The sequence below is a fragment of the Strix uralensis genome, chromosome 7, assembly GCF_047716275.1.
Source record: "Strix uralensis isolate ZFMK-TIS-50842 chromosome 7, bStrUra1, whole genome shotgun sequence".
Classification (NCBI taxonomy): domain Eukaryota; kingdom Metazoa; phylum Chordata; class Aves; order Strigiformes; family Strigidae; genus Strix; species Strix uralensis.
This window is the reverse complement of record NC_133978.1, coordinates 6238446-6256260: the sequence shown is the minus strand read 5'-3', so window position 1 is coordinate 6256260 and position 17815 is coordinate 6238446. Positions and strand designations below refer to the sequence as shown.

Below are 17815 nucleotides of genomic sequence, written 5' to 3'. Positions count from 1 at the left end.
AATGCCCGTGGGTGAAATGGTGAACACCTCCAGACAAGAGGAAAAGAGCTGTGTTAAAGGAGACCAACATCACTACAAAAAGCAGTTTAGATAGATCCTCTGCTACAGAAAACTAGACTCTTAAATATTCTCAGCTTCAAATCACTTGCTTGTGGTCTGAGATTATTTACTTAATGTTCATAAAATATTCATATGTTAAATTATATTTCTGTAAATTCAAATTATTTATTACTTCAGCATAATATTTTAGCTAAATATAGATTATATACAACCATATATAGATAATTTAATTCTATATGCCCTTTTTAATGAAAATCCAGATAGCAATTTCAGTTTAAAAGGAATTCAGTGGTTTTACCAGTAAAAGCCCCTATCCACTATCACAAGTGTTCAAAATATAAGGCATTGTTCAACCCCCAAGCCATTAAATTTTTTTGGAAATAATGAAATTTCCCCAAAATTCTAAATATTTTATGTTCTATATTTACCTTTTTTTTTTCCTTCTTTCCTTTTCCTCCTTTTTCTTCCCTTCCTTTCTTTTTTCCCGTTTCCTTTTAAAAGGAAACTTTCTTTTATAGGTAACACTTTTCAAGGTTTAAGATTCAAGTTTGTAGAGGAAAACTTTGCATTTTGACTGAAAACTGCTTAAAAAATTTAACTGTGTGGCATTTACAAATAGAAGAGCTGTGAGGTGGGAGTTAGTACTTCCATTCACAGCTACAAGTAAATCCTTAAGTGAAGTTGCTCCAGGTCTATCTTGCAATGTATCTAAGGGCAGAAGCTGGACTATTAGAGGTTTTATTTACAGAAGAGGGTCTGATTCTACTTATTTTTCTGAACAGAAGCAGTGGTAGCCATACAGCAGTTATAACAGCAATTAAAAAATCCCTTGAACAGCAGACATTTACATTAAAGCAGAGCAGCACTCTGTGAAGATACTTAAAACACCACCACCATGCCTTTTCACTATTTACAGAATTATGTAACAGTGAGCAAGAAACAGCTGCCAGCCTCTTTTAGTCTTTTAGACTTCCAACCAAGGGAGAGTTTTAAGGTCTGAAATTTATAAAATGGATTAGAGATGGAAGCAAATGCAACATATACTTAAAACATTAAAAAGATGATATTGAAAAATAGATGTTTCCTAAACATGGACATAACCTTTAGCCTACTTGTTCTTAAAGGGATTTTGTTTCCATCAGAAGTTGTTACACTCCTGGGCTTGGAGGCTCTCTATTTTCCATTATTTAATTACATTACTTGGAAATAGGAGTTTAGTTATCTGACTTTCTTGATTCATTACAAGGAATGGAATTCAAAGCTACTGATGTGTCTAAAACAGAAAAGTAAACCACATTCTTGTATATAGCTTTCTAAATACAATTACTAAAAATATCTTACACCCCCAAACACACACAAGACGGCTAACCTTAGTCCTCTGCTCCAGCCTAACCTTCCCTATGTCTGGAGTCTCAACGTCTGTCTTGCAGCAGCTACAGCTCGTCAACAGGCAGTAACAGAGACAGTGACAATAGCAACTGCTAAGTGAGAATTCCTGCAAGCAAGTAAGAATGTGATTGTGATCACTAAATGATGTCTGCAAGACAGATCACTTGTGCCATCTCTCAGTTTGTTTTTCATAGCTGTAATCATACACTTGAAACGCCTGCATAACTGCTAGTCTTCAACAGCGTATAGGTAAATGCAATTTATGTGCAATTAAATTAACTGGAGAAGGATATAGCCTCTCATATCTGCTAAACTTTTCAGTTTCCAAACAGAGGTGCTGGGCATACAGGTCCAGATCCTTGCTGTGTAAAGGTCATGAAGGAGAAAGAAGCAGAAGTTTGCCAGCTGTTCTGATACTGGGGTTTCATACAAATGCAGTCTCAAGTAAAGTAATGACAGGAACAACATGTACTGACTGAAATTACTCATTTTTAACTACAACTGAAGGCCAGATAAGATGTCCAAATGCTTTTTGCATTAAATCTGCTATTTGCGGATAACTTTATTATGATAGAGAGGAGTGTTTGCAAAAAACAGCTTTAGGGCTTCAAGCATTCAAAGCTGTCTCACCCCAAATAAAACAGGGGATCTGCACTCAGATATATCCAGGATTCCCTTCAGCTTTGCTGAGATTTCACTTCTGCTGTTTTCTTAGGAAAAACTCAAGATTCTTTCAGTGATGACTCAGCAATGAGCCTAACAAGCCTCAAACAAGAGGAAATGAAAGGGTTGGGTGTCACACTGCACGAGCTGCCGGAGGTGCAATTTTCCTCCTTTCCATGTCCGGATTTTCAGCTCAAGCCACTGCCAAATCAAACTGTGGAAACTAATTCTACCTTTGTGAATATTTTATCCTAAAGATCACTTGGCTAATAAGAGAACATTGCCATAAATATAGGCTCTTGAAAACTCAGAATGCTTGTGCAATTAGTTGGCTAGTGGAAATGAATTAGTAGACTGTTCATGCAATCAGTTTTGTTCATGACATCCTCTGATGCCTCCCAAGAAAATAGGTGCCCAAGGTCACTGCTGTTACTGTCCCAGAAAAGCAAAAAATGTCACCCTCAATGTACTTTTTTGGTGCTGTAGGTAATGAAGCAGTCAAGTAGAGAACTGCTGACTGCTGGAGTCAGTCATCCCATTTTCAACCCTAAATAACACCAGTTTAGAACTATTATTTGTAACTAGCATTGCGATTCCTCCCCTTGATACTAGTTCACTATGTGATGGATTCTTCCAGTCTGCAAAATTATTGGTGCTTTCATTGACACCACAGATTGTTGTCTAGTGTGTTTTTACTAGAGTTTGTCCTTTTTACTGCAGATAACAGAGTTATCTGCAAAGTTATCTGCACTTATCTGCTCAACAGAGATATCTGTAATAACGGTATACATTTTGCTAGCTCCATGACATGGCAGCAGTGTGCCATGCACTGCCACTCAGTGCCAGCATTCTGTACCGCTGCACACTGGGGAACCATGGGATGGTTTCTGTGCAGCCACAAAGACACTTTTATTCAAAAGTGCCCATTAGGAAAAATGAAAACGAATGCTCAAGGCATATCAAGGCCAATTCCACATCTCAGTCCAAACAATCCAGAAAGTCAGGCAAAGAGAAAGACTGAATTCAAGACCAGATCTTAATTTTAGAGCTTAGATTCCAATTTTGGCTATAGAAAGGCTAAATTATTATTAATTATCATTAGTCAAACCTGTAATGGCATAGTTGTTCCTCTGGTGATACCTCTTTGCTCACTAGGAAGATGGTTTAAAAGATATTTTAAAAACATATTGAATTCAGCCTTATTACTATCTAGCCCAGAGGCCACGTCAGGCTGTACGTTTGCTCTCATTTGACAAAAGCTGTTGTTCCCCGACTGAAATCTGAATGACCCAGCCTACCCAGTGCCTCCCTCAATCATCAGCCCTCTGTAGTCCTTGGAGAGTATAACTCCTTGTAGGAAAAAAACCCCAAACTAGATGTCTTTCAAGGCATAATTAATATTTGTAACTGGATTGTCTGGTAGCCCCACAGCAACATTTGCTGAAATTCAACATTTTCTATTTAATTAGAAATATCACATAATTCAAAATATCTTAAAACTTCAGTAGCCAAGCACTGCCTCAAAGTGCTACATTTGACTAGTACCCAACTTCTTCCATACTAAAAATAGAATAAAAAGTTATCTTCTACACAAGCTGAAAATAGAGAAGAGTTAGATATAATATTCTGACACTGGGTGAGCTCTAAAGAAAAGCGACAGCTCTCTAAGGATTAAGAATTTGGCATCAGATTCATTTTCATCAATATCTTGCTTCCCAACACCAGAAGGAGCACCCTGCTCCCTTCTACCTCTTCTGCTCCAATGGGCAGAAGGAAGGAAGTTGTCCCAGCTCCTTTGCTGGGGAACTGTTTGTTTTCTCCCATTCACATCTGCTCAGCTGCCCTCAGAGGGGCAGAGACAGGGTTGAACCAGTGAGTTGTCCATTTGCTTCCTCTGTGTTCACTCAGGACTGTGACAGACAAGTGAGTTTTGCTCTTCCGTGTATGGCTGTGCTGTCTAGCCTGGTCATCCGAATGGAAGACGCTTGATACAGCTAGCCAAAATGAACCATCAGTACAAGGAAGTTTTCATTTGACTGCTGTAATTTCCTCTATCCTTTTATATTTTCACCAGCTGTAGGCACCCCTGGTTTTGTTATGTTGCAGTAATTTGCATGTAATTATCCTCCTTTTGCTATCAGACAGTGGCTTCTTCACTATAGTTTTTTGCAGACTAGAATTATAAAGCTATTTTGCCAATCTAAACACATCTTCTTTGAGAGCATCTCCTCACACTGCAGTAATACTCCTTAAGGGAATTAGCAGAAATTATTTCTCACATCAGCAGAAATTTTCTTTCATGTTGCAATGCTTTGTTCAAAAGATGAATAGAAGATAGGCAAGACCCAGAACAAAGTCTCAAATAACCATACTGAACAAACAGTTGCTTTACTATGGTTATCTGCAGAAAAGCTGCACTGTGATTAACAACCTCTGTTGAAACAGACAGAGCACTTAAATGAGAAAATCAAGTACAACAGAGGGAAATGAAACCCTGAATAGTCACAGTCAGATGACTTTCGTATACCCTCTCAACAAAATTTTTGCAGGAGTTCTTTAACTTCGTTTGACTTCTGCAGGTTTTGATCGCACAGTATTATTTCCCTACTTGCATTTCCTCCTCCTCAGAGTGTCCAGTGTTCTCTAAAGACCTGCATCATCTTTTTTCAGCTCTGATGTCCTTTACAGACATTGAGATGAAATGAAGATGTGCTCTTCTGAAATGTTTCCGAAAGAGTGGCCAAGAAAGGTAGCCAGCTAAATTTTGCAACCATGTAAAATATTCACTTCAACTATGTAAAACACAGCCTTCTGCTGTAGCATCTTAAGCTACATGAAGATACGTACGGCTGGATGTTATAATTTAGCCATAGTCACATGTAGAGAGGTTAGTGTGGAGCTGCATCCCCCCCAAGATATTCTGAGAGTCTGTACCTTCTATGACATCCCACTAAAAGCACACACTGCTCTCTTTTTGTAGGCTAAGTCATCTGCAGAGTGCAGAGAAAAGAGCTGGCTATGCCTCTGCTTCTTCCCTTCTGTTTTTAAGTAGATACAAGGCAGCACATGGGGAGGAAGTCTAAAGCAAACTTGCCCTATGTTACAGCTATATTCTAGGTCTGCAGTTCATTCATGTGCAAGGTTTGTCTTCCAGGCTGTAAACTCCTTATGTTAGAATGTATTTAAACTCTTCAGAGTTGAAACTGTAGCTTTAGCTGTGACCTTTACAGCACATAGTATGCTATCAGCACATAAACAAGATAATATAACCCCTTAAACACGTTCAGCTTCAGTAAGGTTGCACAGCTGTTTAAGAAGTAAAAGCTGAGCAAGCAAAAGTAGTATCCATAGAGTGGGAACTTGAAGCCTCACCGAGACCTCTTTGTTCTCTTAAGAGGTTAAATTACATACTCTGTCCAGTCATGAAATGGCTTAAACATTATCTCATGTGGGCTTCTCAAATCAATGTTCTCTTATGTACCACAGCTTCACTGAAACACTGTGCCAGATAATTTAGCACCAAGTGTTCAATTAGTATTGCAGACCCTGGCTCAGTTGCAGGGACTAACTGGGTGCTTAGAATATAATTTATACGGTATTTTATTTGTCATTTTTCATACAGGCACCAACTTATCAATATTTGGGTTAGATGCCTTTGTTGTTTTACTGATTTTGCTTGTTTTATATTACCAAAATAAATCAAAATCAATAAATCTAAAAAGCCAAATATTTATGTAAGAAAAAGAATTTCAGTATAACAAATTGTGCCTCAGGCAGACAGACAGAGGTCTCAAAATGCACATCAGAATATGATAGCTTTCTGTTCATTCATTGAAGAAGAATATAAACAGTTTAAATTGAAGCTTTCCTTTTTGTAAATAAGGAAGAAGAGCTGTCACTCACATTCCAGGAAGAAATACTGCAGCAATATGAGATATTACCACTTCATTTGCTTTTTACCAGCCCTTTTCCAGGGACAACTGTTCCACTAGCAGAGCAGAAAGCCTTCACAGCAGAGATACCTTTTTTACTTCTCTTTCTCTGGCAACTTAAGCTGTTACATAAAGCTGTGAATGGAAACGGCTGAGGCAAGGGCATGCATGTTCTCTTCACCTGATGCCACATCAGAATGGAACCTTCTGCAGTGCAACGAATCAGACACCTTGGGGTAGAAATATTTGAAACCATCACAGGAAGACTTGCCAGGCTGTAAATGACGTAGGAGAGAGATACTGTGCACTGCATATTCTGAAAGCCAAATCCAGTAAATAGTCATGCACTTGTTTCAGTATCTGTGAGGTATCAGCTCTCTGAAAGGTTGTGAAGAGTATTTGTCTTATTGGAATTCTTATTTAAGCCACCTTAAGATGAGTGTGTGAATAGGATGTCTGAATCCCTCCACATTCATGACTCTTGTGTAAATAAAAGGGAGAATATTATGTAGCAGTACTTACTTAAGTATCAAAAGGGATACTTTAGCTTTGCTTATTAGGCATGCAGGTTAAGCATGGGCTTTCTGACACTGTCTTCTCATCTGTGGTACATTTTTTCAGAATCAGGATGACCTAAGAAAATTATTTTAAAAGGCCTGTAGTAAAATGACATTCGTATCAAATAATGACATAATTCTCTACTTACTTTAAATAGCTTATTAGAAATAATGCTTTATTTAAGAAGGTATAGAACATTTAGCACAGTTATCACTTCCTATAATGCAAGATCTTTAAGAATTTAAAATTAAAATCTGTCATTATAGGATATTTTTGTTCTTCTCTCCTCTTCTTCCTCCTTTTACCCCTCAAATGCTTTTGAGGATTTATTTACTTACTACTTCAGTGTCTTTCAAGCAAAATTTACTTAATTAAAAAGTACTGCTATTCTCTCACAACTTTTAGTCCTTGAAATACTCAGCATTTAATCTGTCTGATGAGGTTGTTTCTTAGCTAAGAAACACACATCAGCAATGATAAAGATTTGACATTGAACCTCAGTTAATAGCTCTGTTGTTGAAGTTTTGCCTGGAACAAAGTATAAATTACCACACTTGCAGTTGCTTTAGCTATGTAAGGCTACCAATGGTAGAAAGTGATAAAAGATGAATTTTGCTGGGTAAAGGCAATATATCTGTCAGCATGTACAGAAGCAGGCCTTTAAAACAAGGCCATATTTACAAGTTGTTATTCAGCACACAGATGCACTTTGAAAATGTGTTCTGCTTTTCAGAAGCCTGTAATTGTGTGCAGTCAAAAAATTTGCTATTGATAAGGTGTGGTCCTATTTGTCCTTTTTGTTGGCAGCATGCAAGACGACAGTTTAGAATCCTCAACTTCAATATCTCAACTTCTGAGAGAAAGTTATTTAGCTGAAACTAAACATCAAGGCAAGAGTGAAAGAAGCAGATCAGAACCAGCTTCTCATAATTTCCATTATGGCAACGCTTCGGGTGATTCAGATGAGGTAGCTGCCCAAGATGACCTTCCAGATCTCTCCGCCTTTTTGAGCCAAGAAGAGCTAGATGAAAGTGTAAACCTGGCAAGACAAGCTATTGATCAGAATCCACTGGAAACTAAGCAGGATGAGCTTCAGGCACATTCACAGCATCCCCCAGATCAGCTGAAAAACACAGGAAAACACAAACAAATGGCCCAGTCTACAGCTTTGAAAACATCAGACAATGGTCTGCACTCAAACTTTTGTCAGGACCATGTCAAAAATACAAAGGGCTCCAAAGGGAGCTCTCAGGATCTAAAGAAACAACACGCCCCTTCTGAATCAGAATCAAAAAAGGAATTCCTAAACAAGGCGGCAGATTTTATTGAGGAGCTCTCGTCACTTTTCAAAGCTCACAACTCTGAAAGAATAAGACCCCGAACATGCAAAAACTACAGGAGCAAAATTGATTCTAAGAATAAGCCTGCTCAAAAAGGTAGCTCTAGCCCATCTAGCACAACAGAAAACAGAGAAAGGCTTTCCATTCCAGTACCTCAAGACTTGGAAAACAAAGCAGAGAAAACATTTGAACAAACAGATGATCAACAGGCAGCAAACTTGGAATCTATCAATCAATTAACAAGTGCAGAGCTAAAAACAGAGTCAGAATCTGCATCTGTGTATTCTGATGAGCCTATTGGACAACCACCGCGCTTTACTCAAAAATTGAAGAGCAGGGAAGTTCCTGAAGGAACCAAAGTGCAATTGGACTGCATTGTGGTAGGAATCCCAGCACCTGAAGTCAGGTAAACATATTCTGAACTTGTCATTTTGTATTTCTGTAACAGTTAGGTGTATGCCTTACTCTTTCCAGATATTTTGATGCATATGTTTCAGTAATCTGTAGCAGAAGTCTCTTGATCTTGGTAATTAAAATCGATTAAGAAAAAAATCGCTTTCTTTAAATCATACAAAAGGTTACTTAATATTTTAAGACAACATATTTTGGGACACGTTACTTTCTTTGAATATTAGAGAACTGTTTTTAAACACTGTACTTCCATAATTAAAAGAAAGTGCTAACTCCTTAGCAAGAAACGTTAGTTATCTTTATGGAAATCAAGATTGATTGTGTAAACCAGCTAAAAACACCAATGGGCATGACACCTCATGCTGATATCTGAAGGTATTCGAGATGAAGGAACACAGGATCCTATAAACCAAAAATATCCATACATGAACAGAAAGGAAGGAGCTCATTTAAGTTATTACACAAATAATCAGGAGCAGCTCAGTTCTAATTCAGATTCTGACAATGATTCTGGTGTGACCTCAGAAAAAAACCACTTCTGTTTTATCAAGTATAAGATACCCTTATTAAATGATACTTATTCACGTTGTGTGACTAGCCTGCTAATTCTGATGCTTCAGTTTTCACCTATATCTATGAGGATTTTGGAATTTAAATAAGTAACATTTGCAAAGATCACTGGAGATGAAAGGAAATGTGAAAAAGCTACACTTTATTCATCAGTGACATCAGTGGAATGAGAAACAGATTATTGTAACTTTTAAATTTATCTTGAAAATTCTTAGATCTCATCAGCATTTCTAAATCTAAATTTGTTCAAATAGAGCTCATTAGTGAAATCTACCTCCCACTTACAGTGGTGGAATTAATTTCCTTTGCTGGGACTGTACCAATCCAGTAGAAAGAAAAACTCTATCCATCTTTTAAAGCCATACTATACATATTTGTATCCTAATATCTGCAGTAGCATAAATAGATACCCTTAGTCTAGATGATTGCCTATCCTTTTATAGGCATTTTAGAAATCTGTGGCTTTTCTAAATATTGAAAAGAACTATTTGCATCTTCAGCATCTAAGTAGATTCTGAGTTTCACAGATGGTCCACTTTTTCCAATTGTCAACTCATTGTCTTCCTTCTATACTTCGACAATGCCGAGTACAGCACTACTACCACTTCTACTGCAGTCAACACCTTTTATCATCTTTCTCACTGAACTAATAGGCACAATCATCAAATGAAAACTATCTCAACGTCCAAAGACAAAAGCTCCAAAGATTTTTGTGGTAAAGAATCTTTGTCTTCCACTCCCTTGGATTTCTGGCACACCAGCTGCTAATTTTTACAGAAGGAAGAAGCTTTTACAGTGCACTATTAAGTACATAGGAACAAGGATCTACAAATGAATCATCTTGTTATGGACAGCCTTGTCATGAAGACAAGAAGTTACCCAGTTCCTAGGATCCCTGAACCGTGACTGCTAGACCATGTTGCCCCACTAGTGCTTTCAGCAGAAACATGTAGGTTCTCAGTCCCTACCAAGACCTTGACTGTGGTGCCATGCAGGGTCTCTTGTCCATGACAGGAATGTGAACTTCCAAAGGAATAAATGATTTGTTTATAGAAGAGGAATCTGTTCTAAAGCTGGAGGAAATACCTTGTTTGGGAAGATTATGCTTTCTACTATGCTTCATGTCTAAACTCAGTGCTTTAATTAACAATTTTGAGGCATTCCCTTGGTGGAGCTTATGCCATTATAAATGTTGTATTATGTTCAGCCTTTAAATTCATAGAGAAGTCTGATTAAAAGAGAAAACAATGCCAGAAACTTGGCGGTTTTGACAGAAAAAAGACAGGAAATATCATCCTCCCCTAGATATTAGCAACACTCTCTGAAGACTTCTCTTGATTATAAAACTTTAGGACTTCTCCAGGCACTTGCCTTGACAAATCTTTTTGATATTAAAAATGTCAGTAGGATCCCTGGATGTGAGAAATAAATATTTTTTTCTCTCATCGTTCATAGTTTATAATGCAAAGAAAACAACTGAAATAATCTTCTCTCATGTATATAGACATGTACACAAACTCTGTCTGGCTTTCTTTGTATTCAGAAAAGGTGAACACTGAATTGCTTGTTTACAGACATATACTCCAGAGCACAATGTTAATTTTATGAATTTCTCCAGAAGGCCACAACACCATCCTTATGGCACATCATACCCATGCCGTTGACACATACATAAAACTGACAAGGTGTTCATGCCATCTAAGTTTAGGCATTTAACAACTATCTGAATTAGAAGCTGACACTATAAAGTCACTGAAGCCTCGCAAGGGCAGATCAAAGAACCCAGGAACAATGACTCATCCCACAGAATATCCAAGGATGGCCAGGATGCCTACGCACCCAATTCAGGGACCGCTTGATTCCACAGAATTGGATGACAGGTATCTTTGTAACTTGGGTCTATTTTTGTCGCAACAAAACTGAAGCTTTTCCATTGAAATTTCTATTTCAACATTTGATTTTGTTTATTTTAAATAATAAAATAAGCTACTGATGTGAACGACAGTCAATACAGGAGCTGTTGCACTTTTATAGAATAAGCATCCATCAGACTTTTCCAATGATAATACACTGCTGTCAGGCACTGCACTGCTCCAAACAGAAACGCACACTTGGTTTACTGACTCATGCTTGTAGCCAGATCAGGGTCTTACAGGAGCTAACACAGAAGTCCAGGGAGAAAGAAGTCCCATAGGGAAAATCAGTCCCAAGCAGTTGAACTCAAGAGAAAGATCAGGCTTAGCTTTCAGTTTCACAACTTAAACTAACAAATAAATCAAAAGGGGTAAGTCTCTCCCCTTGTGTTTTTGTGTGTGTGTGTGCATGTACGTGCTGTATTATGGAGAAAGCTGGGAATGCTAGCTGTTTGAACAGAGTTTCCTGATCATAATTGTTTGTTAACAAAACTTCTGTCCTGTTCATCCAAGAGTCTTTCAACTCCACCAATGTGTAGGAGTAATGCTAAGAAAGGGTGTAAAAAAATTCACTTGCCTGAATGATAAATATTCATGCGGTTCCAGTGATGATGGCCTTTATAGTCACTGCTACATCATGAGGAAACCAGAAAATATAATGTACTTTGGGGTATGTGTTCCATTAACCATGGGGACCATGAGAATGCAGGAGTTTTTTACTAAAAATAGTGATTGCCTTTGATCTGTTGTGCAAAGCTTCCAAAATACTGAAGGAAGCATCTGTTGGCCATAGTTGTGAAACTGTGTCCAGAACTGGGCTCAGAACTGGCAACCGTCTTGCTTTGAAGGTAACGGTTTTCTGAGGTTCGTGGTGAGTTAGTTCAGTATCTATCTGTGGAGCTGGGCAAGAAGAGAAGAATTCTGTTAGATAAGCAAGAGAGATACAAAAATCAGTAGTCCCAGGAAAGTACTAACTGGCAAGGTGGCAACTGATGAGAGAAAGCTTAATGCTGACTTAAGACATGATTTCTTCTTCCCTAATTTAGGTGAATGACCAAGCTCGGTAAATCAGCATTCTTTGGACACACATGTGCTAATGCATGCTTGCCTGTGTCCTTTGACTTAAAATGGACTTCCTAACTACAAAAAGGAACCCTAAGTTACTTATAATGCTTATAATATAAACACTTACAATGTAGAAGTGGTACTGTGGGAACCCAGAGCATTGCGAAACAAGAACAAGATTCAGCAAGCTCTGTAATGTAGTTTCTCAGTCAACACTAGTAGCAATCAGATGGTTAAACTGGTGTAATGGGGATTATAAGAGAGAAATTAGAGACGGGAGATTTAGAAAGAAGCTCACCATAGGAATGGAAAGGACTGGAAAATATGACAGACAGATACCATGTTTGAAAGCAAGATAGTACAAAACAAAATTAATAATGTAAAAAATGGTGTAAATGACATTCATGATGGATCAGGGTCAAAATATCACTGGCAATGATAAAGCAGTATAATTTACAGGCTTGGTAGGTAACTGGCATATATGAGGGCTCACTGAGGGACAGAAAATTGGATGGTGGAGCAAGTGGGAAACTGGGAACTGATTTGAAATATCAGTATATGGAAAGCTAAATCTTGCTTGGCTGCATACAGATAGACCTATCAAGCTGCTTTTTAAGATAAGTCAGCCTTGGTGTAACAAGTCCACATGTTAGAGGACGCTCGTTAAGCCTACCTAGAAAGACATTTCAGTGAAATGTGACCCATTTTTCATTATCATCTGCTGAATGCAGTGTCATAGAAGAGACAAACAAGGATTGATACTGTAGTATGTGGGCCTCTAGCTAGCTCAAACATTCGCTCGCTATTAAACAGCACTGCTACAATTATTGATTACTTTACTCTGACTATACTGCAGGTTAGAAACAAGCATTTAAGAGACGTGTGTAGCATATTTCCAAATTGTTAAAGGTTTTGATGACCTCTTTCTCATGCTTCCTTCTACAGCTCAGTTTCTGTATGAGTAATGATAGGTGTGACATTCACTCCTCTCCATGAGGAGAGCACTCCTTATTCCCTCAAGTTCAGAGGTGCCTACATTTTTCCAAACTGTTTGGCACATCACTCCTAGGTTAATTTTACTTATGAATCACATTGCATGGTTTGGCATACACAGCTATCCTGGAAGTGTCATGAGGATTTGATGTTCTAAAAACAGGCTGTATGTCATAAGGTTTCCATGAAAACATTCTTTAACATAGGCACACAACGCTTAAAAAGTGCATTTTAGTGCTGCTTTGTTTAAGGAGACTGGATCTGCAACTAATCACAGATTTTTAGAGACTCTGAAGCCACATAAGGTTGATTAAGATTTTTTCTTTCTGGCTGCCAAATGAAAACATTTATCTGTTTTAGTGCTCAAAGTCTAGAGAGCCAAACTTCTCTTACATGCAACTCCAGTCAAGTCAATGGATTAAAACTGAGGATGAATTTGGCACAGCGGATGACACTGCTTGTGCTTAATGTGAACCTGCCTTGTATGATGAAGCTATCATTACAATTCATGGCAGGAATGAAATGTCAGTGACAGAGAGTATTGCTACTTCAGTCATTCCACGTATCTCAATGTCAGAACTCCCCTTGGAACTGACATTTCATTGCTACCACGTACAACGTTTTGATGGTAAGAATAAAATAAAATGTTAATAAGCAAGGAGTAGATATGGCCATACCAAAGATTTACATAAAGCTTAATGTCACAAGAGAGAATTGTTTCTCATTTATAAGCATTGCAGAGAGATAACACACATGCAGCATGCTCTTTTTCTTGGCTTAATCTCAAAATATTTTAACATTATGGTGAAAATAGTGACTAAAGAACACACTGCATAGGAGAACGAAACACAGGTTTGAAAGAGAAGCTTATTCCTGAAGTTTTAAATCAATTACGTTGCAAATTTTGGACTAGTCAAAGGAAAAAATAACTGCAAAGAAAAGAATTAACTCAGTCCTGCTTCACTGTCTGAGTCTACTACAATAACTGGAAGAAATAGCTTACATGGTGGTTTTAAATTTGCTTATAGGAAATTAGAATTGTGCCTCACAAAGGCATGCAATGCAGACTTATCTCTACACAAACACAACAGGTTAATTGGGAAAGCTGATCAGTAGTAACACAAAGACTTCTTATATCTTACTGGTGATTATATCACAGCATTTTGTGTAATGTGTTTTGCTTTATGTGTCACTTGACTGGGAGCCACATTTGAGTGACCACAAAAATATAATATCACTGTACTATGCAAGTTATTTTAACGTTCTGAAAAGATGCTGCTGAAAACAAGCAAATTCTAGAACATGGGTATTCTCTTTAGTAGTTTTTCATATCTGCTAAAGCTAACATGCTAAAACAAGGCTACATTATATGGAAGAGGCATGAGGTAGGTATATAAAAAGACATGAGTAAGTGCCATGACTCACCTCCCAAAGTACACAGTTGCCTACATGAATTACACACCTAAAAAGCAACTTGTACATTCATATACCAAATTTGTGCTTGTAGTCATACAACTGTGCGTGATCCTTAGGTCTTCTCTCCTGAAAATGTGACCATTGACAATTATCACCAATTGCAAATCTTGAAACCATCAGAAGAATAAACCATATTACATAGAATTAAAAAATTTTCCCCGTTTGGGATCACAGGAATCCTATATAATTTCCTGCTCTGGAACTTAAAAAAGGTACTAATCAATTTCAAAGGACCTTTTCAATCAGCCCTGTACTGCACATTAGCATACTTCTCCCTCAGGACTGCTAAACATTTCCTCTACTTACTTGTGGTAGAGTTGTTCCTTTCTCCCAGGCACTAGATGTTTATGTTCTGGATACCAAGGACCCTACTACTAGCTATGGTGTCATATTTACATGTTTATAAGGACATCACTGAACAGAAAAGCAAATGTGATGTGTGATTCTGGGGAGCCAGTCAAAAAACCCCCCACTGTATCTCATTATTAGTGGGGAAAATACCAGATTTGGGGAAGTCATTATGGGAAAAGTCTAAAATAGACTAAAATAGTTCCTTCTGTTTGAAGAGGTTTGTATTAGAGGACTGAAGTTTTCTGACTGGACTATGACGGAATATGAACACTATAGCTCTACCAGAAGAAGCTAGAAAGATCATTATTTTTAAAGGACATGTATTTTGAATGGAAGTGTAAAATAATTCTTTTAAAATAAAGACACAAACAAAAAGCAGGATTTGCAAACTAAATGTTAGTGAAGAACCATGCAATCTAATCTACTAGAAAATAATGGCAATGGTACTGTGATAGTGAAACCCTTTAAAAGAGAGGTAGTTTGTAAATAATCATTTTAAGACCAGAGATTTCACCTTTTTAAAAATTATTTTTAAGTGCAGCTTCACACCTTCTAAAAGAGATGAAAAGAATGGTTAGATACTCTGGAGATATATATGAATATATATACATGTATATATTCACTCTGTTCTTATACTCTTCCGTAAGTGTCTGCTCTCAGCCGCTGTCAAGACGGCACGCTGGGTTAGGTGGACTTGTAGTCTGAGCCAGAACACCCAGTAAGTTCCTGTTTATCCTTTTACATGTGCTAGCTCACCTGGCATCCTAGGATATGTGCTGATGTTATTACTCCCTTTTGTATGGTGACAGCTGTCCCTTAAATTTCCAAAGGTGCTGCATGTTATATGTTTAATATCCAGAACGCTGTTTATAGCTGTATTGTGAATCACCTTCAACAAGCTCCATTGTGGTTTAGGAAGTAGCATGAATGGCTGCTGAAAGCTGTCCTGGAGTGAAGTGTTGTCCTAGACAGATTGTCCACTGACAGGAAGTACCTCAGAGCATCTCATTTTGCCCACCAGAGTGGTAGAAAAGCTAGGAAATTAACTATGTTGAACTCCAGAGGGACAGAGGAATAATCCCTTAACCTTGTGGCTCGCGTTGAGTTCCAGCAAACAACTGTGTCAATTTAAGATGCAGCTGAAGCCTCCTGACTGCCCAGTGCCTTTCATGGTTATTAACATTTATCCAAAGTGACAGACAGGAGAATTTGTATGGTTCAGTTATCCTAGATCCATATGTCTGTTGTCCTGGTGCAAACCCATTTTCATTAGACCAGAACTGAGGCAGCCAGGCCTGGGAACACATTTGAAGCTGTCACCCTTCCTTCAGAGCAAGAAACCTCCAGCAAAGAAGTCAGCATCAGGATTTTAACATTTTAAAGTGCTGCTGCCAGATCTGCAAGAGCTTGTGCATCAGAGTCCTAAGGCTCAAATGGAACAGAAATGAGTAACTTTGGTCGAAGTTGTCCACATAAAGCAGTGTCAGTCTCTCGTTGGTAAAGCCCTGCAAGAAGAATGTGGATGTATTTTAGTGAAGCAAAGCTGTCCTTCAGCTGTGAAATGCCAGGGAAGAGAGCTGGGACATTTTATACCCTACTGGCATCCTCTTTTAACATGATGATATTTACTACATGACTGTCCATTGCAATTGGAAATGTTAAGTTCATAAAAGTAATTTTCTTAGACCCCTTTTCAATTCTTGCTACAATTGAGGCTTGTAAAAGAGGACAAGCAAGCAGATGTAGACGTGAACCAAGACTTCTAAGTTCTAGCTCTCTAGCTACAGAGGTTTGCCTTTCTAAAAGGGGAGATTGTGCTAAGCAGTATGATTCATTCTACAGTGCAGGAGCTTCCCTCCATACCAGGCAGACCTGTACGCTTTCCAAGCTGTACATTCAAGTCAGTTGACTGTACAGCTACAGATTACACTAATGTGCAGCTCAAAGTGGACTGGGGAATACCCTGTCTACTGTAAGAAAGCCGTGCTGGACAGCTAGGACTGATGGTGCACAAACAGTGCATGGTTTACTTCTTAGCTATGTAACCAGCATTTAAGTTCCAGATCTGTACTCCTTCATACTTCACAGTCCCTTTGAGGCTACTTTTTCAATTCTACATTATATTTCTCTTAAATTCTGGTTTTCCATTGGTATGGACTGTCTTACAGGTTTGATTTTTTCCAAGATATTAATTTGGGTTTTTCTTCATGATCGATTTGTAGCACAAAATGTTATACAAAGATGTGCTTCCAAGAGGTGAATACAATTGAATGGTTACACAAATTTATTTATTAATGTTTTTCTAAATTATCTGAGATGGAAATCTATCAAAGTACCTTATAGTATGAGCCAGGAAATACGAATTATTACAATTTATTACTCAAAAACCTATCCTTATCCATTCCACAACTAATCCTATTTGCTGTAACATATAATAGTAAATACATTTGCCATTGCTTTGATAGCATTTGTATGCATTCAAAAGCTAGCAGGCACTTTTACCGATTTACCATAAAATATGGATGAAACAATTATTCATTTTTAAAAAATCAATTGAATAAAAACTGTTGTCAGTATGACAGCCCCCACCCCCACATGCATAAGATGCATTAATCAACCACACATAGTTGAGAAAGCAGCAGTAAACAGAAAATACAAATATTTTTGTGGAATTTTATATCTATCTATATTTATGAGAAAAGTTATGGTGAAGATGAATGCACCTTAGTTTGTCTTTTCAAATTTAGCTAGTTATCTAAAAATACAGGTATTTCTGAGTATTATCCCAAACATTTAAGTCTGGATCCCTATACATAGTACTACACCTTCTCTATAAAACCTAGGTTATCTTACTAAATTTGAATCTGATTCTCCAAACCCACCTGCTTTTTCTCTTTCTGTTCTGTCTTTTCCATATTAACAAGCAAGAGCAATCAGGCCTGCTCTCCCCTCCTATGAGCAATCAGGTTGAGCTGATAGTTACTGTCATTAACTCATCCTGTGGAGCTGTCTTTTCAGGTGCTGCTTTTACTTTTGCTTGGATTCCTGCATTTTCTATTGAAACAACCCCTCTGAACACCGAGGGACTTAGGAA

At 37.8% G+C, this 17815-nt stretch overlaps 1 protein-coding gene across 3 annotated transcripts in view; it reads left to right on the top strand.

Moving 5' to 3' along the window:
* The window catches only part of MYPN (myopalladin), a 79538-nt gene that overhangs the window by 19994 nt on the left and 41729 nt on the right, over positions 1–17815 (top strand). For 2 of the 3 annotated variants that reach the window (XM_074874287.1, XM_074874286.1), the window contains exon 2: positions 7410–8348. The exons of the other annotated variant lie outside the window; for it this stretch is intronic. In XM_074874287.1, the coding sequence (XP_074730388.1) occupies positions 7411–8348 (938 nt within the window). In that variant the 5' untranslated portion in view covers position 7410. The remainder of the gene's footprint in view (positions 1–7409; positions 8349–17815) is intronic. 3 annotated transcript variants of the gene reach the window in all.